Consider the following 25459-nt stretch of genomic DNA (forward strand, 5'->3'; position numbering starts at 1 on the left):
AAGTTAGCACTGGAATGCAGAGTTGTAACCAAATGTTAAAGAAATTACAGAACAAAGCGATTTTAGTGATATTTGGCACACGTTTTAAGACACTAAAATTGTTTCCATTATTTTCTTTATTTCGTTTTCATACCACATATGAATTACAAGTGAGGCTTTATATAGGTATATTAATACCAAACCAGACTGCAACGTATAAAACGCTTGATACAAAAAAGGGTGTTCAAGAATAGCCAGAAACAACAAGTGATGCACATAGGCTGTCAGCTCTCCTCTCTAGCGGGATCACTCAAGAAAGCTGAACTTCAGTGATGGTTTGGGCATGTCTAGTTCCTAAAACTGAGAGAAGGGAATCTGCTTGACCCAGAACAGATACATCAGCTAGGGCACACTGTCACAGTGAAAAGCTTAAGAATGGCTTAGGCCAAACTTTCAAAAGAGAAAAGTTGGAAAAATATAAACATAGGAATAGAAGCATAATGCAAATGGTAAATCTATCATTCAAACAGGTGGCCATGCTACAAACCAACCATGGTAAGCTAGCTTTAAACTAGCATTAAACATGGCTAGCTAACCACCGTATACCCAGTTACTTTTTATCTTATTTGCACGCTTGGCTGGCTCTGTGTGTGTGTGTGCGGCTGGCTGTGTGTGTGTGTGCGGCTGGCTGTGTGTGTGTGTGCGGCTGGCTCTGTGTGTGTGTGTGTGTGCGTCTGGCTCTGTGTGTGCGTCTGGCTCTGTGTGTGCGGGTGGCTCTGTGTGTTGTGTGCGGCTGGCTCTGTGTGTGTGTGCGTGTGTGTGTGTGTGTGTGTGTGTGTGTGTGTGTGTGCGGCTGGCTGTGTGTGTGTGCGTGTGCGGCTGGCTGTGTGTGTGGTGTGTGCGGCTGGCTGTGTGTGTGTGTGTGCCTTTGTGTGTGTGTATGTGGCTCTGTGTGTATGTGTGGGTGCAAATGCAATAGGTCTCACATTTGCGAGAGATTAAGCTAATGGCAATGTAAATGACAATGCCATTTATTTATCTGTTTTCAAAACCAACACATAAATACAAATGTTGTCATTTACAATGCCAATAGCTCTAATTTTTCCAAAGGCGAAACCATTGCATTGTAAATGCTTGTTTTAATAGTGAGGTTAGGACAGCCTCTGTTTCCAATTGGCTAGCTCCATAAATGGAGGCTAGCCATTGGGAGGCAGAGGCTGTCAATCGCGCTTTCTCTTGAAAACGCGATTCGGGGGCGTTTCTGGTGCTTTTTTTAAGCCCCGCCCCTTTGTCCCGGGCCGCGCTGCGATTGGCTGCCGGCCCGGGACACCCCCGTGACGTCATTCCCGGGCCGCGCTGTGATTGGCTGCCGGCCCGGGACACCCCCGTGACGTCAGCCAATCACAGCGCGGCCCGGGACCTGACTTGTTTGTTTGTTCTCTCCTTTATGAGGTAAGTTGTGCCCCTCCCGCCCGCTGTCCGTGTCTTTGCCCCCTCCCGCCCGCTGTCCGTGTCTTTGCCCCCTCCCGCCCGCTGTCCGTGTGTTTTTCACCCCCCTCCCGCCCGCTGTCCGTGTCTTTGCCCCCTCCCGCCCGCTGTCCGTGTCTTTTTCACCTCCCGCCCGCTGTCCGTGTCTTTGCCCCCTCCCGCCCGCTGTCCGTGTGTTTTTCACCCCCCTCCCGCCCGCTGTCAGTGTCTTTGCCCCCTCCCGCCCGCTGTCCGTGTCTTTGCCCCCTCCCGCCCGCTGTCCGTGTGTTTTTCACCCCCCTCCCGCCCGCTGTCAGTGTCTTTGCCCCCTCCCGCCCGCTGTCCGTGTCTTTTTCACCTCTCGCCCGCTGTCCGTGTCTTTTTCACCTCTCGCCCGCTGTCCGTGTCTTTGCCCCCTCCCGCCCGCTGTCCGTGTCTTTGCCCCCTCCCGCCCGCTGTCCGTGTGTTTTTCACCCCCCTCCCGCCCGCTGTCCGTGTCTTTGCCCCCTCCCGCCCGCTGTCCGTGTCTTTGCCCCCTCCCGCCCGCTGTCCGTGTCTTTTTCACCTCTCGCCCGCTGTCCGTGTCTTTTTCACCTCTCGCCCGCTGTCCGTGTCTTTGCCCCCTCCCGCCCGCTGTCCGTGTCTTTGCCCCCTCCCGCCCGCTGTCCGTGTCTTTTTCACCTCTCGCCCGCTGTCCGTGTCTTTGCCCCCTCCCGCCCGCTGTCCGTGTCTTTGCCCCCTCCCGCCCGCTGTCAGTGTCTTTGCCCCCTCCCGCCCGCTGTCAGTGTCTTTGCCCCCTCCCGCCCGCTGTCCGTGTCTTTGCCCCCTCCCGCCCGCTGTCCGTGTGTTTTTCACCCCCCTCCCGCCCGCTGTCAGTGTCTTTGCCCCCTCCCGCCCGCTGTCCGTGTCTTTTTCACCTCTCGCCCGCTGTCCGTGTCTTTTTCACCTCCCGCCCGCTGTCCGTGTCTTTGCCCCCTCCCGCCCGCTGTCCGTGTCTTTGCCCCCTCCCGCCCGCTGTCCGTGTGTTTTTCACCCCCCTCCCGCCCGCTGTCCGTGTCTTTGCCCCCTCCCGCCCGCTGTCCGTGTCTTTGCCCCCTCCCGCCCGCTGTCCGTGTGTTTTTCACCCCCCTCCCGCCCGCTGTCCGTGTCTTTTTCACCTCTCGCCCGCTGTCCGTGTCTTTTTCACCTCTCGCCCGCTGTCCGTGTCTTTGCCCCCTCCCGCCCGCTGTCCGTGTCTTTGCCCCCTCCCGCCCGCTGTCCGTGTGTTTTTCACCCCCCTCCCGCCCGCTGTCCGTGTCTTTGCCCCCTCCCGCCCGCTGTCCGTGTCTTTGCCCCCTCCCGCCCGCTGTCCGTGTGTTTTTCACCCCCCTCCCGCCCGCTGTCCGTGTGTTTTTCACCCCCCTGCTAAGCCCTGTTCATACACCTTTTTATCCCATTGTCTTTTGGTTTACCCTTAATTTATGAATTCTTTATTCTATTACCTTATTTGCTATTATCCTCCCTTCTTATTTTTATTTTCCTTATCTTTACATGCAATGTCACTGTTACCCACCTATCCATCTCACCACTCTAGCCACTTAGTCCGTCGTATATTTTTACCTCCGCCGCAACTTTTTCTCGTTAGTCCATCTTTCTTTTTTATTGCGCACACCCTAACCTATCACATGCGAGTTTATTAAATATATTACCGGCGATCGGCTCGTCACCTAACCTTCCAGGGGAATCACTCTTCACCTTCACGTACCCCGAATTCTAGCGAACAACGTTTTCTACTTCATGTAAGTGAAACCTCGAGTTAACATTCACGGCTACGCTAAGGAGCTCCGCTCCATTAGTGCACTTTGTTAAAGTCGATCTCCATCCCGTTTTTTTAGAATCACGTTAAAGCTGGCCCGTTTCGAGCCTACACCGTGAGTGTTCATCTAGCAGCTTCTTTATTAAACACCGCTACTATTAACCCACACGTTTGGTTTTTTTGCATGGTAGCTTTGTATTTTCACATGGTAGCTTTATTTTCTGACGCTTTACTTACGTTTCGATTTATGTCTTTGAGCACTTCACTCACCGCCAACTAAAACGGATATCACCCTGTACCCGGTGTTCACTATCCTGTGTTTTTCACCATCACTTCTTAGCACATATCACTCGTTTGCATCGTCCTCACATTTGTTTTGATTTTAGGCACCTCACTGTCAGTAAACCTTGAATGCACATACCCTCCATTTACGTCATAGTAATGGATATCCCATTCTTCTTCATCCCTTGTAGATACCCCTTGATAAAGGGCTCCGCCTGAAATGCATAGGGAGTGGAATTAATTAACCCACATGCAAGACGCTTGTGAACATTAAATGAACCTGATATGATGTGAATATCAAAAAAACTTTTTCTTCATGAAATAAAATGCAAAGAAACTATCATAAACTTGATTGGAGTCTAACTGTTTAGAACCCCACGGTGTGCCTCCATCCAGGGATGCACTCACATTAATGCGTGCACACAACTCCTTTGTACCTCTCAGCGTCATTGGACGGTGACGCCACCTGGGAGAGCACCCCACCCACCTACCAAACTTAAGCCTAAACTACTGATTATCCTAGTAGTGCACCTCCCAACCTTTGATTGATTTGCCCCCCTCCCGCCCGCTGTCCGTGTCTTTCTTTTCGCCCCCTCCAGCCCGCTGTCCGTGTCTTTGTTTTCGCCTGTACCTCTGGTGATGCAAAGGAGGAGTGTACTAACATGGGTAGCACTACACAAGAACATGGGAAATGACAAACTAATGGTAACTTCCAATCTAAGAAATGTGTTTGTAATTGGTGATTCTTGTTAATTAAGACCATCTTTAGTTTGTAGGTTTCGTTTGGGTGGAAGTCTTAAAGCAGCACATGCGGTTTATGTGCGGCGAACTGGTTGCACCTATTCAATGGACAGTTTTTCACCCCTGGACAGTTGTTGCTGGACACTTGCAAAACAGTGGTCTCCAGTCTGATTCACGTTTATGGAGAGAGTTGCTCGGAGCTGTCTAAAACTGCCTTACCTTTTGTGCTTTTTGCTTTCTAATGTAAGAAGTTGATTCGGTGTTCGGATGTGCGGGCAGTGTAAAATGTTTTGTTTGTTCGTTTTTTCCCCTCAAAGCACATTTCTGTAACGGGGAGGCTAGTGTTGGTAGCAGGTTTAAGGGAAATTCTGGTGCTCAGAAAATGCACGACAGGACCTTTTAGTATCAGTTTTCAAACGACTTGAAAACATAGCGTCTGAATTTGTCCTCACTTTTTTTTTACTCCAGAGGCTGCCTCCCCCAGTGGGAGTGTTGCCCGCTTCCCTCGCTGCTGTGCTGTGTTTTCATCCTCCTTTGAAGCAGGTCTCTCTGGGGGTTTCTCGGGTGACTGTCTTTTGGCCAGTCTTAGATGGTAAAGCTATTGGAACTTGTGCATTCTGTTTTTATTCACGTTTAACATGCCTGTTTTTCAGATCTCCTGGTCCCCTCGTTGTTTTCCGAGTCTTACTGAAACGTTATTTTTATGTGCAGCACTTAGATGCGTTTGTAATCAAACCAGACTTTCAAAATTCCCATGCGTGGGCATTTTCTTGCCTTACTTGTATGGAATTGTATATAGAAACGTGCAAGAAACTGGTATGAATTTAAAGGCCCGGTGTCCCTTATTCTGGCGTTTTTGAAGTGTGCACTGCCTATGTTTAATACTATGTGCTGCCCTGTGTTCTCACCGTAGCACGAGCCTCGGGGTGTAAACAGGCGGTCACAGGAGGAAGAAATACTGCTGGGTAGGTGCTCCGGACTCCTTTAAATAGAAATGAATCTCCCCCCAACCCTGGTGTCCGGTGTAAATACGTTCTCTTAAAGTGCCTGGTAGGTTCACGAGATTCATGTGGATGAACCAAAACTTGGGGATACATGTAACATGGTATGAAAAATGTATCGTGATATTCTGTCAATGCAAGTAGGAGGGCGGCGGTGGTACTGTTTATCAAGTAATGAGCATGGGCGGGAGGTTTTTAGGTTTCGGGTGTGTGTGTGTGTGACTGCTCCTGGGTGTGTGTGTGTGTGTGACTGCTCCTGGGGGTGTGTGTGTGTGACTGCTCTTGGGTGTGTGTGTATGTGACTGCTCCAGAGTATGTGCGTGTGTATGTGACTGCTCCAGAGTGTGTGTGTGTGTGTGTGTGTATGTGACTGCTCCAGTGTGTGTGTGTGTGTGACTGCTCCAGTGTGTGTGTGTGTGTGTGTGTGTGTGTGTGACTGCTCCAGTGTGTGTGTGTGACTGCTCCAGTGTGTGTGTGTGTGTGTGTGTGACTGCTCCAGTGTGTGTGACTGCTCCAGTGTGTGTGACTGCTCCAGTGTGTGTGTGTGACTGCTCCAGTGTGTGTGTGTGTGTGGTAGTAATTGCTGTCTGCTGAGGTCGTCCGTAGGGTACAATAGTTCTCACATTTGGGAGAGGTTAAACTATTGGCAATGTAAACTTCTCCAAAGGCGAAACCGTTGCATTGTAAATGCTTGTTTCTTCAGGAATGGCTTTTATCGGATTAACAAAAACAACCTGGTGAAAGACTTTCATGAAGAAAAATGTAATACTTCTCTTGTATCTTCCATATAGTTTTTCTGAAGGGGGCTCTCCCTTGGCCCCCCTCCTCCAAAGAACCCTTTGCTTCTTTTTCCTTTTAAGGGAGTTCCACCCGAACCCTCTCCCTTTACGCCTCCATCACGGTTTCCATGCATCTCCTTCCATTAAAGCACCTTGCACTGCTCCTTTTCCTTTTTTCTCAACCCTGTTTTTTTTAAACCCTACAATTGTTCCACTTTACCCCTCTACTCTACCCCCATCCTCTCTTCTCACCCTCTTTTCTATTCTTACCTGAGTAGCTTTCTCCTTATTTTTATTTTTTTTTAAACATACTCGTTTACCCCATTGTGGCATTTTTGTTAGCCAGATTTCATTTTGAAAAATTGTCGTAATGACAAACTATGGGAAGATTTCTCTCACTTTGATCCTCAAATACCACACATCCAGCAGTCATGCCAGTATGCCCATGCAGGTGGGAGACTCGCAATATTTTTAGCTGATTATAAATGTTGTTTTTTCCACTCTGCCAATGTATGGTAAAAGGAAAATCTAATTCTTCTAATGTGCATACTTAATCTTAGCCCTTATATGTTCCTTAATGTTTGCATGTACGAAGAGAAGCAACCTATAATGACTACGGCTGGATAACAGATTCTTGGCCGGAGAAGCAGCAGCATCTTATGTTACAAGTGTATTTCTGTCTTGCCACTTTGACAGTTTCTGATCTTGCATCAATTTTCATATCCCTGCAGTGTGAGTAAGATAGTGTAAAAACCATTTGACGCGCTGAAATGAATAGTGAAAGAAAATCTTTTTCTCAAACCTACATTAATAACCATTCGGATATCTGACTGGTCATATTGTTGATCTTTGGCTCAGTAGTGAGCCCTCAGCAGATTTCTGATATGTCATAATCTGCTACGATTGGACTTCTAACAACATGTCCGCCCTTCAATACTCTGTACACAATATCTTTTAAATTGCAGGTATAATTTGCCTTGCTGAAACAGAACTTGTAAGACAAGCCCTTGCAAGCTCATGCAAAAAACAAAGCCATATAATTATAATAATATTCTAATGTATAAAGCGCATGGTTATGCCCAGAAGCGTATCCACGCGCTGGTGAAAGAAATCCCCAAAATCCTACCACCCAACAGTCCTTACCTATTAACAGACACGAGAACAGCAAGCTTTATACTACCCAGACTACCAAATATGACCCTGTTTCAGAGCCGCTTGGTATAGCAAAGTTTTAAACCTCTTCCGAAAAACTATTTCCGAATATTCCAACCTCCGCTGAAGAGGCAGAAAATTCCAAAACTTCGCTGCTAGAAAAGCATCCTGGCTTTTCTCACATGAGGAACCACCACCATATGGGGACCCGAAGACCTGATCTAGTTGGCAAATCACTGCCAACTCGAGCACTGTACACACATCACACATCTTGGAACCATTCAGATAAGTATGGTTAAACAAAGCACACCCACGTATATATATTTTATCGTAGCTATTTAGCCAGTTAGAGACGCCTTTCTAGAAAATAAAGACCAGGTAATCAGAGCCTCATCATCACTCATTTGAATGAGAAATAACATAGTAGTTCAGCATATCCATTAAACCACATGTCCAGGCCAATGCATTTTCTTAGGTCAAACATGTGGTGGATGTCTCAGACTCAATTACTCAATGCTATTTCAATGTGTTTTTCATAAAAAATTAATATTTTTTAAATTTACATTTAAACCAAAGGAAACCAGGTGACATAAGATACAAACATGATGGTAAAAAGTATGTTGGCACATTGCGGTACATATCAAGGTATTTACACCACCACCCTGCCCCCAACAACTCTTAGACATGCAGATAGATCCAACCCTTCCCAGTCCGAAGCATTTTGAGCTGCACTTATCATTGAAGTACACAGGTTTCCCCAATAAGCATTCCATACCCCCATATCATGGTCCAGTTGTGTAAACACCCTCTACTTTCGAAGACTGCCTTCTCCTCTTGCATACACCAGTCAGTATCTCTCTTCCAGTCCCTTAAACTGTGGTGCAGTGTCAACTCTCCAAAGCGTGGGTATGTTTTGTTTGGCCATCATTCCCAGTGTAGCCCAAAGGCAGTTCATGTGGATGAAATCAGTTTTGCCCCAAATGTTTAAGAGATACCGTTTTGCTGAAGGCTCTCACACACCTCCACACACACTCGCAAGGCAGGCAACCACCGGCGCCCAATACCTCTGGAGCACTGGGTTACCCCATATCATATGAACGTACCTTCTTGTCCACACTTTTGGGGCAGAGCGCCACGTCCATTTTAGCTAGTGTTTTGACTGCGTAGTAACTCCTATGTAAACGAAAGCTAGAGGGTATGGCCACCTCACATTGGAAAGACAAGGCCTCGGGCAATCGTCTTCTCCCACACCACCCAGGTCCCTTTCTCAGGCCACCCTAAGTCGGATCAGACTGTCGGGGGAGCTATTTAACAGTTTCTGGAATAAGAGGGAGGTTGCCCTTTTGGGTATGTAGTCGTCTCCGTAGTCTGTCCTTGAGAGGGGAAGACTCCGGAAGGTCCTCTCCCCTTGGGATTACGTTATACAGGGCATGACGGGCTTGCAGATATCTATAGGCCTCTGTGGGGCACCAATTGGTAGTCATTCTGTATTTCAGAGTAGTGGAGCACATCACCATTTTTCCATAAATCTCCCACTCGAGACAGACCAATAAGATACTGTTAATCAAAACCCCACTGGAGGGATAGGGTCCCACAAGGGAGTGGCCTGTGTCATTTTATCCCCCCAAATGTGTTTTTTGACTGCAAAGCGTGGGTGATGTGTGGTGCAGCAGCCAGACCGACTTACTCTGAAGCATTGGACCTGCAGTTTGATTCCGGGTGCCGGCGGCAGCTCGGCTCAGCATCACGTCACTCTGGGCAATAGCTCACTTAATCTTCCCGACGGTCCTCGGTGCCTTGAAACTTGTGAGGGATGATATATTTGCGCTTTATAAATACGAATTATTATTATTATTATTATTATTATTATTATTATTATTAATATTATTATTATATAGATTAGATTATTGTACACCTGATTAAATGTTGGCTTGTTCAACTGGTTTATGAAAGAGACATTAAGTTATAGATTCCTTACCTTAGAATTTCCCCCGGGGCGTCAGACTGGATCCGGAGAATTATTTTCTTACAGTGCCCCTGCGTGTCGGTGGGTGGCGTTGGTCGACTCTGTGTCTGTAGTCGTGGTCACCGGGTTGGCGATACCTACTTAGACATCATCCCTCAGTGCGGAGTTCAGTTCTTTCTTTTTGCACGCCAATCTAGTGCTGATTTGGAGGGAGCTACCCATTTAGTCACTTATGACTAAACTTTTTTGATGTTTTGTCGACTTCTCTTTTAAGTCTTGAACTCCTGATGTGTGAGACATGTCCCATCTTCCCTAGCTCTTGGAAGCCCGAAGGTCGGCTCCACGTCGCTCCCGGTCTTGTTCCAGAGGAAAGTCTCGAGGCCGCTCGTGGAGCCCCCACACATCCTCCTGTTTCAAGTCTTTGAAGTCCAAGTCGAAGAACAAGAAGAAGGCAAAGAAGCACAGTTTATCCTTGCCTTCTCACTGTCAGTCAGCTGACGTAACGTGGGACCCGGAGTGTCGCTGCTCCAAGGCTTGGTCTCCAGGCGCCTTCTTCAGGGACGACTCCGCGCCTCCCCCAGTTTCTGGGAGCCCAGGGGTCCTCTGCCCAGCTTTGTACCATATCATTGGGCACCCCGACTCTGCTGGTGCATCTTCGGGCTCTGCAGAGCCGGTCGGGGTTTTTGGGCTTTCGAAACCGACGGCTTCGGCGCCGGAGGGCCCCAGCGGATTGACACTGTCCCCATCCTCACCCCAAGAGGGACCCGGACCAACGTCGGTCAATGTCGAATTCAACGCCGGCTTTTGTTCCCCTGTTCATCCTTGGTGTTCCCTATCATCCAGAAGGTGGTAATGAGAATTGGGAGGGGTCCCTGGACCCTTTGGCAGACCAACTTTAAGAGCTGGACTGGATGGAGAACGTAAGTGACACCAGTGTTCTGGACACTTCTGCAGACCTTGGCATGTTTTCTCGTCCTACTGTGGCTACAGAGGAGGGAGCGTCTTACTCTGTAGTGGTGGGAAAGTCAGCCGAGGCCTTGAGCCTGGAGCTCCCTTCAGTGGCAGTCAGGACTAATATCCTGACAGGGGTGCTTCATCCTGTAGCATCCTCCTCTGAACCCCTTCTGCCCTTCAACAAAGCCCTCACTGACATCCTTCAGGGCACCTGGTCCAAGCCCAGCAAAGGGACTCCTGTGGAAAGGACGATTGCCCGCCTCCACCACCCGGCTCTGGGCGCCCAGTTTTCCTCGCCCAACACCCTGCCCCCGACAGCTTGGTGGTCCAAGCCTCTTCTCCCAAGGGTGCATTCCTTTCTGCTTCCCCAGACAGGGAATCCAAGAAGCTGGATCATCTTGGGAATCGCATGTTCTCTTTTCCCTGCTTGGCACTGCGGTCCGTGAATACAGCATGCCTCTTGGACCGATGCTCCCATACTATCTGGGATACAGTCACTCAAGTGCTCCCTCAGTGCCTGGAGGAGGCCCGGGCCGTTCTCTCCCAAGCAGTGGCAGATGGGAGAGAGGCAGCTAAATTCATGATTCAATGTGGACTGGATAACACAGATTCACTAGGCAGAAAGATTGCCACATCGGTTGCCCTTAGGCGCTACGCCTGGTTGAGGACATCTGGCTTTTCTGGGAATGTCCAGTCAACCGCAATTGAAGGTATATGCGGTAGTGATCATGTCTCTCAGAGTTTTTTCCAAGTGTGTGTTTTCATGGTACCTGTCATTAAGGACTTCTTGAATGGTATTAAAAGGTGTTTTCCGCAGTAGGCATTATTTCTCCATATCCGCTTAATATCTGAAAAGCAATGGCCCTTTTTTAGAAAGTATTAATAAATGTTCTTCTCAATATCTGTGCTGAAATTCTTCTTTGTTGTGATCGATTTTGCCTGTATAGCTAGCAAAATTCAACCATATTGTACTCTGCAATCATGTGCTATGTTTCAGAATCAATCCTCTCCTGCAGAGATCCCAAAAAATGAACATTAAGAGGGTGAAGTCTCGGGCATCATAGATCATTTCATATTTATTTTACTCGAAATGGCTACCCAAACAATTAAGAAAATCTTGTGCAAGTAGTTGGGCCTTGCATGTTTATTGTCTGTTATTACCTATTGGAGCAGGAGCAAGAATGATTTGCATATGGCTAGATCTAATCTAAGGTGGTATGGTGGGGAAAAAAAGAGATAGGTTGACATGCTAGCCAAGAGATTTCCAGCAGTTAAACTATTTGCTATCAATCCTCCTATCAACGTTTGTATCTTCAATGTATTGCCCTAAGTGGCTATGGTTATGCCTAGACTTGGGTCAAGTACTCCCTGTGTCACGAGAGCCAAGCTCATCCCAACAGAAGTAGCCAAACTAGGTTGGAAACGGTATTGGTTTGCTTGTGTTCCAGTTCCGAGAGGACAATGCTTAGCAGTTAGAGCTGCACTGTCCTTTTGGTGCATGGCCAAGGCTGATTTTGCATATGGCCAAGTCTAATCGGAGGTGGCATAGTATGCAAAAAATGATGAGTTTGAATGCTACCCCTAGCTATCACCAGTAGTTAAACTATTTATAGCATTCCTCCCATCGCGCTCCACGAGGTCCCTGGTCATATGTCATAGGAAAAGGTGGAAAAATGTAAATGAGCTTTGGCTCAAAGTTATAGAAAATTCCTTACTTTCAATTGGATCATCTTCTTTCTACCAGATGGAGGTAGTTTGTTGGAATTGGTTGTATGATTTTAAGTCTTACAGCTGGGAGAACGGGGAGGTCTTTTTCTATTAGTTCAGCTTGACTTCTTGGGTATCTTGTGCAAATCCCCGTGTGTGATCTCTGACACCTTGGTAGCTCCATCTGCTTAGATAACCTGATTACATATGCACCAGCTTCTGTTGCTTTGGGCGTCAGGTGGGTGCCAGTATCTGCACATGAAGTCCTGAAGCCACTTAAATGATCATCAAACGCCCCCACTTCAGCAGCTTGAGTAGGAAGGAGTACGATGTGACATAAAACATTTAAATATGTTTACCGATTATTTGACTTAATTGTAGATGCTCGTAAATGTGGCTGCAACTGGATAGAATGATGGAGCTATGGGATGTGTTTGCCGGGTTAAATGGTGCTATAGAGAAAATGAAGGGAGAAGGGGGATGGAGAGAAGGATGGGTGATTAGTGGTTGGATTGAAAGAAGGACGGATGGAGAGATAGATAAATGAATATGTAGAGATTAGATTGAATGGATGATTACAGAGATGGGTGACTTGAGGGAGAGAATGATGGTCGGAATGGAGGTAACAGCATAGACAGATAAATGGTGAATTGGATGGAGAGAATGATGAATGGATATGGTGATCCAAAGAGAGGAATTTGGATAGATAGAGGGAAGGATGGAGAGATGATGGAACTAAAAAGGGCAGGATTGATCATGGTTGAATCAATCGACGAAATGAAGGAGGGAAAATACAGAAAAAAGATAGCTGGATAAATAGAGAAAGAAAGATGGAGCAAACGAATAAGTCTTTTTTTACATCTTTACCTTGTGTCACAGTCAAGAAATTCTGTGGTTAACTGATTAATCTTGATCATTTGGGGACTGAGTGGGGATTAAAGATCTTGAGTACTACTGTGAAACCACAGTGGCTGAATTAGGCTGCAGCATCATTTTACATTTATTGTGAACGTCCCCATCACTATGGCACAAATCAGCTCCTGATCAGGATTAGATGTGAGCAATTGCAGGCAAGTAATGTCTTTCATCTAGTCTGCTTGTCACCAAGTATGCAGCTAGAATGTAATGCACTGTATGTCCTCTTTTTCTCCAAAGGATCTCTCTTTGCCTCTGTGGCCTGCGTAGAAGGTGTCTCCTCTCTGGTGGCCACAGGCCTTTTCAACGCCCTCTATCCGGCAACCTTGAGCTTTATGAGAGGGTTCCCCTTTCTATTCGGTGGGATGGTGCTGCTCATCCCAGCTGCAATTATTGGGTATGTACACGCTCTCTTTTTCTCGGTCTGTCTCTCTGTGTGTGTCTCAGTTGGCTTTGAAGGCTCTATACATACAGGGTAACACTATATCGACATAAATGCTATATCTACATATACATAAATGTCGAGTCTCCTGAGCTGCCGATTATGTGTATATGGGCAACTGTACTTGTATAAACTATTCTGCCAGTATTTAATAATAAAAAGGTGTTCCCGTTGATTCCACCTCTTCTACTGTAATTGTCTTTATAGTGCGTTTGAGCTACACTAATCGAACAGATACTGGTAATTTAAGTTGCCCCAAGTTCTTTATTTCTGGAGATGTGATCACATTTCCATCATACACACCAGGGAATGGCTGAGCTTGCGTTCCACTTGCATTCCTGACTTCCCCTGCACCCGAACATATTTGAACCAAAGCTGTTCTAGGTTGAGGGTATCTGCATTTACCGCTCACAAGCGCCTTGCATCCTAAACTGTGGAATCCCTTGTCTGCCAACAACCTGGTCTGTGTGAGGTTAGATAAGGCCTGCAGTCACCTGCACTTTGTCCTAGTCCATGCTTGCTCAGTATAGGCAGACTGATGCAATTCGTGAATTGGTGGGTCAGTAAGAAAGCATGTCAGGGCGTATAGCACTCTGCCAGGAATGGCTGAGACTGCCGTACTAATGCCTGAAGTGTCTCTGGAATAGTATTGTGCATATGTACTTGGCAAAGTGTATTTAAGCAGCACACTAATCATATTTTATGGTATAAATCTTTTTATTGAATATAAAGCAGACAGAAATTCAAGACCCCCAGCTCCTGTACAGTAAGGCGTAAGAAACAACAAGTGTCTAATGCAGTGTTGCCAGCGGCAATAGGCATGGAGCGGATCTGTCAGTAAGGCGCTAAGACATCATTTAGAAAAAGCAAATCCCTCTCCCCCCCCTCCCCCGCCCACTCCCGCCCTCTCCCGCCCTCTCCCTCCCTCTCCCTCCCTCTCCCTCCCTCTCCCTCCCTAACCCACCCACCCTCGTCCACTTGAAGTTGAGATGGAAAGGAGAACATGGGGGGAAAACAATACAGTGGTTAGTTTTGAGGTCTGCAGGCCTTTCCAGGGGCGGCATTGGGAATTGGAGTATCAGAGAGGCGAAGCAATCGCAAGTAACGGGGGCATGTCAGTTCCCTGAATTCCGGCATCAGTAATGGTCGCCATAGCTCAGGGAATTTCGACCCTCTACCAGCTAGTGTTAATTGGAGTTTCTCCATGTCCAACACCATCCATAGCCTTTGAAGCCATCCCGTGTGTGAGGGAATTTAGACGGACCTCCAGTGGACCAAGATGTTTTGTATGGCTACCCCAAGGGTGATTGCGATCATCCTGCCTCTCCGGGTTTTGAGTGGGTACGTCAGAGGATTAGGTAGGCCAAGCAGGATGTATTAAGGGGAGCGCCAGTATCTGAGTCCAGTAGGGTTGCAGGCGGTTGCAATCCCATAGAACGTGTACCAAGGTGCCCACCTCCCCACATTCTCTCCAACAGAGGTCGCTCCGGCATGGGTCAAACCTGTGCAGTCGCTCAGGCGTGTAATACCAATATGTGACGACTTTTATGAACATTTCTGTGAGGCCTGCATGATAAGACGAGTGTCGCGCCCTGAAATATATGCCCTCCCACTCCTTATGTGTTAAAGACCTCCCTAGATCTCTCTCCCATCGCTCTCGACCTGCATTATGTGTGTATGTTGTGTTAGCAAGCAGCTGTTTACACAAATCTGAAATAATTTTCTTGTCGGAGGTACGAGTTACCAACCACTTGTCGTAGGGGGTCAGTAAGCGCTGTGCTTGCGGCTTGACCGAAGGGTGCAGAGCCCATTGGCGTAATTGTAAATACTCCAGACGACCCTTTTCCGGGATGTCATAATATTCTCTAACCTGTGGAAAGGGGATGATGCCATTTAAATCAAAAAGGTGCCCTAACAACCTGCAGGGGGAGACGCGCCAAACTTGAAATGCATGGACATCCATGCCTGGATGGAAATCCGGATTATCGCACAATGTAGTCATCGGAGAAGGAAAGGTAGTCAACTGCGCTGAGACAGCGGTGCGGTCCCAGGCCTCCATGATAGTACTGGTGATGTAAGAAGCATATAGGTTAGGAGGGCGATGAGACTTGCGAAGGAAGGGAATCCCTTGCAGAGGTCTCCGGCTACTGCCTGGTCTTGAAAGAGCCAGTGTTTCTCTCACTCCAGCCTTTGCCATTCTACTAGGTACCGCAATTGAACGGTATGAAAATAGGTTTGAAGGTCTGGCACCCCCACCCCGCCCTTCTCTGGTGGCAAAACCGCAATCTGATGTCGAAACCGTGGTTTGCGACCATTCCAGATAAAACGCGAGAGCTCCGCTTGGGTCTGTTGGATCCAACCTGCCAGTGGTTTGAGAAGGAGGGTTTGGAAGAGATCTAGGATCTGTGGAAGGATTGTCATTTTAGTGGCCGCGATCCTACCCAACCAAGACATAGTGCAATGTTTCCATCGTCTGAGCTCTGTACGTATACGTGTGCAAAGGAGAGAATAGTTTATGTCCGCAATGCCTCGAAGGGTCGGTGCCAAGTGAATGCCCAAATAAGGGATCGTCGTTTCCGCCCAGTACACTGGGAATTCCTCTTTTAAAAATGCCAGCGTCTGTGGCGAAAGGGAAAGGTCCAGTGCCATGGATTTGTCCACATTGATTTTAAACCCCTAACCTCGTCTCCCCCAAACTTAATCCCCGTGATAAGAGGATGTAAAGCGCGAAAAGGAGAGGCGACAGGGGCCATCCCTGCTGCGTGCCCCTACTAATAGGGAAGCGGGAGGACGAGTAACCGTTAACGCGAACTGTCGCCATGGGTAGCCGATAACAGTTCAGGATCTGGGTCCTGAATTTCTCCCCGAACCCTACGGCAATCAGAACCATTTCCAAATAGGGCCAGTGCACCCTGTCAAAGGCTTTTTCAGCATCAATGGCTAAAAGCATATATTCACCCTGAGTGCGGGAAGCCCGCTCTATCAGATGGAGGATGCGTATAGTGTTGTCGCTGGGTGTCCTCTGTGATATGAATCCAGCCTGGTCAGGCTCAACAAGTTGAGCCATGTATGGTGCCAGGCGGGCCGCTAGAATGCTAGTGTATAATTTCAGATCAATATTTAAAAGTGAAATAGGTCGGTACGCTCCACAGGTCATCTTATCCTTCCCCGGCTTTGGGATAACAACGATCGCCGCCTCCAGCATTTCCCCCGGAATATTGCCCATGTGCTCAAAGGTGTTGTAAAGGCTTGTTAAGATAGGAGCTAATTGGGAGCAGAATGGCGTATAAAAAGCGGCCGTTTAACCATCAGGGCCAGGCGACTTATCCAACTTGAGACGGGAGATTGCTGAAATGACCTCTTCCGTTTGTATGGGTCTGTCGAGGAAGGCGGCCTGCGATTCAGCAAGGGCGGGCATCCCGGCTGCAGCGATGTAGTCAGCGCTATGGTGAACGTCTAAGCTGTCTCCAGCGTACAGATTTGCATAAAAATCCCTAAACTCTTTCGCGATGGCAGCATCTTCAATGACAGTTCCGCCACCAGGCTCGTGGATGCCTTGTACTCTCTGATGTTGTCGTTTCTCCCTTAGTTTGTTAGCCAGGAGGCGGCCACACTTATCCCACCCAGTGTAAAAGGAATGCCTCCTTCTGTATCACCTTACCAGTAAATGAACGAGAAACTAAGATAGCCACCCCTGCGGTCTTTGAAGTGCTGGAGGAGAACAGCTGTGTAGGAAAATATTTGGATCGCAGCCTATGATGGTCTTTAGTGAGGAGGTGTGTCTCCTGGAGGAGGCAGATATATGCCTTGGAGTGCTCCAGGTAGTTGAGCACTGCCCTACGTTTGATTGGGTTGTTCAGGCCCTTCACATTGAGGGTCAGGACCTTGAGTGTGTCACCGTTCATTCATGAGACAGAAAGGGACCCTAAGGCTATATCTATCATCCCGTACTTTAGGCGAAGGAAGGAAGGGCAATGTCGCAGCAGGCATAATAAGGGGACGCTGTGGATGAGGAGCAAAGGGAAGTGGACGAGGGACCCCTACCCTGAAAGGAAAACCCCCAAACTCCATAACCAAGTCCAAAAACAGAGCTGAAAACAAAGAAACAACTCCAATCTGGAAAACACAGTTCTCGTTGCAAAGTTCGTCTTCCCAGAGTGTCGTCGTGGCGGGACTCAGAATGTGGCCCGCTGGTTCGGCCTCCGAAATCTGCGTCTCCTTCGGGGTCTCTGCAATCCTGATGGTGAAGTCCCAGGCTCCGAGTCGTGCTCCCCATGCTCCTCTTCGTCTTGAGGCACCGCTAGGCCCAGTAGTTGACAAGCTGTAGTAAGCGAGCGCATCTGATGTAGCCTGTCATTGAAACGGAAGATAAGCCTAAACGGGTGCCCCCATGAATATGGTATGTTCTGTTGCCTGAGGTGCTCCGTTACCAGACGGTACTGCCTTCTGCGTTGCAGCGTAATTAGAGCAAGGTCCTGGTATAACACTGGAGAGTGGCCCTGATAGGAGATAGGGTGCATGGTGCGCGCCTTGGCCAATATGGCCTCCTTAGTTTTAAAATCCTGCAGGCAGACTAAAATGTCTGCTGGTGGAGCGTTAGGCACGCGAGGGGGGCCAACCCTATGTGCTCTGTCTAGAATAATGGGGGAGTCCGCCGGGGCACCCAGGATGTGTCTGAATAGGCTCTCTGTAAACACGAAGAAATCCCTGGTCTCATCCAACGCCTTTACCCCCGGATCCTGATGTTATGCCTTCGTGACCTGTTTTCCAGATCCTTCAGATGAATCTGCATATCAAGATGCTACTCTTTCAAGCGTATCACTTCCTGCTGCAAAGTGGTCATTTCCGTTGTCACCTCATCGCTCCTGCCTTCAAGAGTGGCCACCCGCTCACCCACGCTGTCCACTTCTCTGCGGATTTACCGCATTTCAGCAGTCAGCTCCGTTTTGACAGATTGTATGTCGGACCTGAGGGTATTGAAGAGCGACTCCATAAACGACTTTGTGATGGGGTTCTTCTCCGGCCTCTGACCGGGCGTGCGTAGTCGCCATCTGGGTTGAGGGGGTCTGGGTCTTAGGAGAGGAGGAAGTTTTCTCAAAAAGTTCTTTTAGCGATTTCTGCTTCAGTGTTCTGGCTGTGGACATAATCCCCAGGGCACCAGCGCTGTATCAGGAGCGAGATAGTGATCACGCCAACCTCTCCGCCCCAAAGCTTGCAACCGGCACCAGGTCCAGCCCCGACCCAGGCGGAATCCTCCCTCTCTGTGTTCTACGGGTAAGCCCAATGTTCGACAGTTCCAGGCCTCAGTCTCTCATGCGGGACTTCCTCCATGCTGGGCTAAGTCCAGGGAGTGGCCAGGCAATGTTCACTCAGATCCCAGCCCCCTCAGTTGATGTTCAGCGCCGTCTAGGGGGTCCCCATGGCCACCCGATCCCCGCCAGGCTCTCCGGATGACTCCCTCTGCGCTGCAAAGAATTCGCCTCCAGTCCGAGGCTCCACCGGACCAATGCGGGCACCGCGGGTGTGCTCTGCCCCCTTCGGGCACATCCACGTCTACGGCCTCACCCAGAGCGTCTGGGCCCCCAGTGTCCCCTCCGCACTCCTCACCTCCCAGGACTAGATCGCTCAGACCACCGAGGGGCTCCACCATCTATATGCCACTCTTCGCCGATCCGGCACTGTTTAGTGTAGGTGTTGCTGTCCGTCCTCTCACTGGGCCTCTGTTCACGCCCCCGGATCTGCCATATTGGCCCACTTGGTAGCCGCCTCTTACGACCCCGGGCCTAGGACAATGGCCGGCCTCTCCTCGAGCCTGCCGCTGGTGTCCGAATGCGGTGTTGGGGTTCCAGCCGACACCTGTGGCAAATGTCCCTCTCTCGCCACCTCCTCCGTCGCCGGGGCAACTGGGGCGCGCCCGCTCTCAAAGGCGGTGGACCCCGCCACGGGTCAAAGGCCGCAAGTCCTGCTCTGTCTGGGCCGCCGCGCCAGCTGTGCAGGGTGCCGGGGTAGACTCACCAGCCTCACTCATCCACCGGGGGCCAATCCCGGGTCGCCGGTCTCGACACCTCCACAGGCCCGCAACACCCCGGTGCTCGCGTCGGGATCAGGCCCGCGTGCGGGCAGCCTGCCTCAGCGGACCTCTTTACGACCCGCCTCTGTCTGCGGGGCCTGCTTCGGATCTCCGCGGCCTGCTGCCTCCGCTGCCGGCATAACTCAGCCTCCAGAACCCCCGGGGCTGTCAAGTGAAAGGGGGCTCGGGGGCACACTCCACCACAATTTCCAAGAGTCGGCGGCTCATCAGGGTGCTATAAGTCGCTATAGATGGTGGGCGACGGTCAGGAGCTCCGCAAGTTGCTCCCTACCTCGCCGCCATCTTGGCCACGCCCCTCACTAATCATATTTTAAGCATTTAAAATGAAAAATATTTTATTTGAGGAAAATGAAAGTTACCATTAAACATCATTTAAATGAAAATGTTTTGAGGAGCACTCACCCCTAACAAAACAACACTAGATCTGTTTAGCTCACTGAAACTTATTCTATTTTTGCATTATGAGTTTTTTTTGCTTGGCATTCCGGGGTATTCCTCTCCTTTTCAATACCATTGCTGAAATATTTTCTGTCTTTGCCATAGAAAAGCCACTAAAAGAGTATCTTGTGGAAATTCTACCAATGTTGGATAGCGGAATTTCTGTCACCAAACATAAGCGGTAGAAATGCAGACCTAAAATGGGTCTCACACAGTAGGGTGTTGCCTTAGTTCTAGGAATGCCATACCTACATTTTAATGAAGGCCTAACTGTATCTGTGTTGGACTTTTACTGAAACAACTCTGCATTAAAAGATGGCATATCGGCCTCTCCAGATTGGTCAGCTGATCTGATACAATTTATGGTGTGATTACCTCCGAAGTTTGGATGAAGCAGTTGCAGAACCATTGGAGTGTCTACCAACAGGTTATCCTGCCCTCTGGTGAATTGAATTAGAACAGGAAGAATACCAGAGTTGCAGACAGAGAGTCCATTTTTAAGAGATTTTTTTGCTGACATTCCAGTTATCATCTTCCTCTGAATCAAACCACCACTGTAGGAATTTATTATTACTTTCTTTCTTCAAATGCTTCATTGCGGTCATTAGATCATAAAAGTACAAATGCAAAAAGCTAACCATACATAAAAGCAACCACCAGTACATGATCAAGACCCCAGAATCCTATATTACAAATGCAGACTGATAACCCACACCCCAATAGGTTAGCAACATATGTAACAACACATGCAAAGTGTCATATTGCTATAATATACAGCTATTGGGCAGAAATAGAGCTTAATACATTTCATATTAATAAAACACTAAACAAAAGTCTTTAAAATCACATAAAAATGAATTGGTTACTAGGGAACATGCCAGACCAAAAAGATTTTAAAAAGTTGCGTCAACTTAGTCCTGTTCAGTGTTTTTCACCAGCGAAAGTAGGAAACGTGACACCGCAAATACAATTGGGGATCGAGTATTGTATTTCAACAACCTAAACTCCTCTACTCCGTGATTGGTCCCCAGATTTCTACGTAATTGGATCAACCAATGACGTCTGGAATTACTGTAGCCAGGGCAGAAAAAAATACATGTAGCCCTGACTGCTCTAAATAGTTACAGCCTAGGGAGAATGTACCTGCTCATTTATTGAAAAAAACTTGCAGCTGGAGAACACCGTGCCTAAATTGCATGTACAGTTTCCACGCCAGCGCGGGTTGAATCTCATCCAGGGCAGGCTCTAAGATGTACTGGTCTTTTATACTCAAAAACACAACTGCTAATGAGCCTGTTGCTGAACTCCCCTGTAAACGATCAAGTTTACCCTTCCTATAATAACTTCAAGCCAGTTCCTTCCTCAGGGTTATACAATAGACTTTCTCTGCCCATGGTAAGAAATTAGTCCCAGACATATACTAGCCACAGTAGTTTCCCAACGCCATGCAGGCCCAGGATCTCCTTTAACTCTTCCCTGTACACAGCCTGTCCGGGGTAACCCATTGACCACGCCAAAAGGTTAAGGGTCTAAGAGCAATTTTGTCGACAATTGGCCTCAACCCCAAGTCCAGACAAAGCGCTACAAGCGGTTAACGGGGGGGGGGGGGAGCACATAACTACCTAACAAAACTGTTCTCAGACTTGGTGATGGTTCTCCGAGAACTATACCCCCAAAGTTCAGCACCGTACATTGCCGCACCCCTTGTTTGATTTCCAGGAGTATTCCGAGTGGCTTATGAAAAGAATTCCTAAATAACTTAATCAACCCTCCAGTGTTCTGTGATGGCTTCAGGCTTGTTTCGTTGATTTGAACCCCCAGTCCATTTTTTCAGTTAATGTGACCCCAAGGTACTCTAATACAGACACCCTCTCCAATGGAATGCCATTCAGGCTGGGATTGGGTCGAGTAGAGCTGGTTAGATTAAAGACTATGTATTTGGTTTTTTGACAGTTGATTTCGAGATCCCTACTATCACAAAAGGCTTTGAAGTTGTTGAGGATCCTATGAATAGCCATTGGTGGCTTTGAGAGCAATAGAGTCATCGGCAAACATCATTGCTATTACTTTGTTGTTTGCTATCTTGGGTGCATCATTATCCAATCCTGCATTCAATGTATCTACGAGTGCATTTATGAATAGGCTAAAAAGGGTGGGTGCAAGCACTCAAACCTGTCTTACCCCTCTATCTATAGCTATATGAGTGGTTTACCGAACCTGATTTGGGCATAATTACCTTTTTGCAAAAGCCTGAGCCTATTAGAAAGATGTGTGGGAGGGTATACTCAGACGTGAGTCCCTTGCTCATTGCACCATCAGGATTCAAGCAAACCGGGCCGAAGAAGGCTGTGATGCCAGAAACCGGTCCCCGGAAGCTTGTTTCCTTCCCAGTATAAGAATTGGCTTGGTAGTTTGGTTTGCCCTGTTCCCATCATGCACTGGGACAGGAACAGACTAATTTGCATATAGCCAGGTTCTGAGCTGGGATGGTGCAGTGAGCTAAAAAACGGTGATGGATTAAAACCATGATCTATTGACTTTGTAAGAGTATTCTGCATCATTCAGAAACTCTGTCCATCACCACCCCCCTTTTCCAAAACCTATTAGAAAGATAAGACAGCACCCCCAGTCTCCCTAGAACAGCCCACAGTTTATCTCTAGGTCCCAGATTGAACGCTGATTTTAAATCCACGAAGATCAGATGGAGTCTGCCACCCTCTATAGTTACCGTTTTCCAGTACAAGGGTAGGAGCCTACATATTTGGTCTATGGTGGACGTATTACTCCTAAAGCCAGCTTGGAATGGGCTTAATATTTTAAATTTGTCCATCCAGGTCTGGAGACGAGCCAATAGTACCCGGGCAAAGATTTTCTGGCTAACGTCAATTGAACTTATGGGTCTGTAGTTGGAGGGAAGAAGCGGAGAACCCTTTTTATGAACAGGCAGAATTTCTGCGCCAGTTCATGTTGCTGGGATTGTCATTCCCTGCAGTATGGCAATAAACAGGATCCACAAATAGGGACCCAAGATAATGGCTCAGTGCGAAAGAGTTCCCTGGGATCTTATCAAGTCCAGGAGCTTTGGAAGGGGCAATTTTGCTTAGGGCACTAAGCAACATTTCTGGCTATTTCTATTTCTATAAGAGTTATCTGAGGGATCTCTAGGCAGATGTCCTGTGGTGGGGTGATATCTTTAACTGTACTAGTGCCCTTATCTTCCAACCTTAGGTAAAGGGCCTCAGGTGATTGGTAATTACACCTCCACGACCAGGGTATTATGATCCCTGTTATGTTGTGCCAAAACAGCAAAATCCACCACCCTGTGCCAAATCCTGATATCTATCAGGATGTAGTCTATAATGGAGGAGTGTCCTGGTCGATTAAAAGTAAACTTCCCTGGTGTGTCTGATTTGGTTCTGCCATTGCATGCCCTAAGTGAGTGATTTGAGGTGAAGGAACTAATTTGGAGGACCAACAGTGTCCAAGCCCTAGTTGACGGGATGTGTGCCTCAGGAATTGCCCAGTATGGATCTACTTCAATGGGAGTTCCTCCGTTAAGACCATTCAGGGGCTCAAACTGGCAGTTAGTCGTCACCAATAACCATCCAGTCGTTTTTTGGGATGGTAGACATGGAAGCCGCCAGTTGGTCAAAGGTCGGCGATTTATGGCTGTTGCTTACAGGTTTGGAATAGATATTGACCAGTGCAATTCTGACCTTGGGTGTAAAAGTCGGGAGAAGGCACAGCACATCATTTGAAGAGAACTCCAGCTGCTTAGCTAAACAGCTCAGGTGGGACCCAACCGATATACAAAGACCACTTGATGGCCTACCCTTGTCCCTGGTGGTTGCAGCAATTCTAAAGGTCGCAAACCCCATCCACTGTGTGTCCTCCCTATCCCAGGTTTCCGGGAACATACAGATGTCATATTGATCTACGAAAGACCCCCCAATCAGGATTGTCCTGTTTGTTTCGAAGACCTGCCACATTCATGATAAAACCCTCAGCTTAGATGGAACAGTTTGCTTAGCTGGCATGGGTATCCAAAGGTTAACATTAGGTGGCGTAATTTCATTCCTTTGTGCGCTTGTTCCAAACACTGAGGGACCTTAATACTGTTTACTGCAGGCACTAGAGAGTTGGGATTCAGTGTGGCTGTGATCTGGGACACAATATGTGGCGGACCCAAGGGTGGGCTTGTAGGAGCAACATTGAGCGACAGCCCCACATTAGTCTGTCCTACGTGGCTTGCCCTCTTTTCCTTGCCTGATTGGGGTGTGTAAGGAGGCCCATACCTACCCCAAATAAGGTACTATGGCAAAAAGACTCCCCGTTTAGAGTTGTCCGCTCCCTGTTTCCCTCCTTACTATTGGTTGACTGTATTGGGTGCTGCATTGCTATGGGTCAATCAACCTCTTCTAAGATCCCAAATCTATTTGCAGTGGCTAGATCATGTGGTAGGTGTCTGGGAGTTGATGCCACTGTCTACTATACTGGAGCTTCGTCTTCCACAACCCCTGTCCATGGAATTTCTGGGCACTGGATGCTGAGGCTTGGTGTGAAATATACAAGCTTCATGGCGGAATGGACCTTATTCACATCTTGGCAATAATGATTTGAATATAAAATATTTTGGACAGTCATTGGATATTTTAAATTGACAACTATACAGTCCCCATGTACATCTTTTGGTCTGTTGCCCACCCACCTGACCCTTCGTGTCATAAGAATTTCACCAGCTGCACATAGGAGAATTGTCTCTGCCTAGCCAACCGGAACAGGCATTTGTTCTTCATTTCAAGGTGCGTTTCCTGCTGCCCTTGTTTGAGCTCCGGTACACCTACTCGAACAATGACATACGGGATGAGGCGGGTGAGGGGGGGGAATGTTAATAAAAGACAGATTACTACTTTCTTCTCTGACCTCTGTGCTAGACTCATTACCGCCCCCACCCTGCTGGTTCGTAAATCTTTGGTTGCCAAGCTGGGATGTACCACGTCTCTACTCCTAGTCTCATGATTAAACCTATTGGGGTCAGGGATAGAGATGGGATTTTGAGAAAGTGGGGGTTCCGACCTGGTACCAGGAGTTGGGGTATCAGTGTCAGCCTGGCAACTAGCATCGATTCCTGTCCCTATGGGTGGGATTCGCCTTTCCACAATAGATTCAAACAATTCTGCCTATTTATCTACCCATGCTACTAAGGAGCTTAACAATGGATCTAAATTGGACCTGAAAATCCCCCTCCAAGTTCTTTACCCATACTGGGTAGTCCAATGACACTTGTACACTGTCTATGTTGCCCATACTTGTATCTGGGTCATCCGAATTCCTCCGATGTCGGGCGTACCATCATTGAGCTTCTTTCTCTTTGCCCCCACTCAGTTGGTTTAGGTTGACTTTTCTTGACAGTGCCAGTGGCCCCTTTGCACGAGTAGACTTTGATATTTCTTTCTTTGTGCTATCAGCAAACTGTGGTTTTTGAGAGTTAGATTCTCGGGCTGAGGTCGTTTGGGGGGGAAACCACACCAGATGTGGAAAAATGAAGATCGGGGGTTAGGTACAGCCGGCTTTCAGTGAGTTCAATTTCCGTGGCCACTACACCAATGGCCCTCTGTAACATCTTGTCGATAAAGGTTGGAGGCACTGAAGAGGCAAGCTGCTGAGGCAAAGCCTGCTGTTTTGGAATAACATGTCCGTTTCCCCATTGTTGCAAAGTATCTAGAGTTAGAAATGGCCACTGGATCAAA

At 48.1% G+C, this 25459-nt stretch overlaps 1 protein-coding gene across 1 annotated transcript in view; it reads left to right on the forward strand.

Annotated features, from left to right (window-relative positions):
- SLC46A1 (solute carrier family 46 member 1) overlaps positions 1-25459 on the forward strand; it is a 92798-nt gene that overhangs the window by 45946 nt on the left and 21393 nt on the right. Inside the window, exon 4 of the mRNA XM_078680119.1 lies at positions 12979-13135. Within this exon, the coding sequence (XP_078536245.1) occupies positions 12979-13135 (157 nt within the window). The remainder of the gene's footprint in view (positions 1-12978; positions 13136-25459) is intronic.

The sequence above is a fragment of the Lissotriton helveticus genome, chromosome 3_1, assembly GCF_964261635.1.
Source record: "Lissotriton helveticus chromosome 3_1, aLisHel1.1, whole genome shotgun sequence".
In the NCBI taxonomy this organism is placed as follows: Eukaryota; Metazoa; Chordata; class Amphibia; order Caudata; family Salamandridae; genus Lissotriton; species Lissotriton helveticus.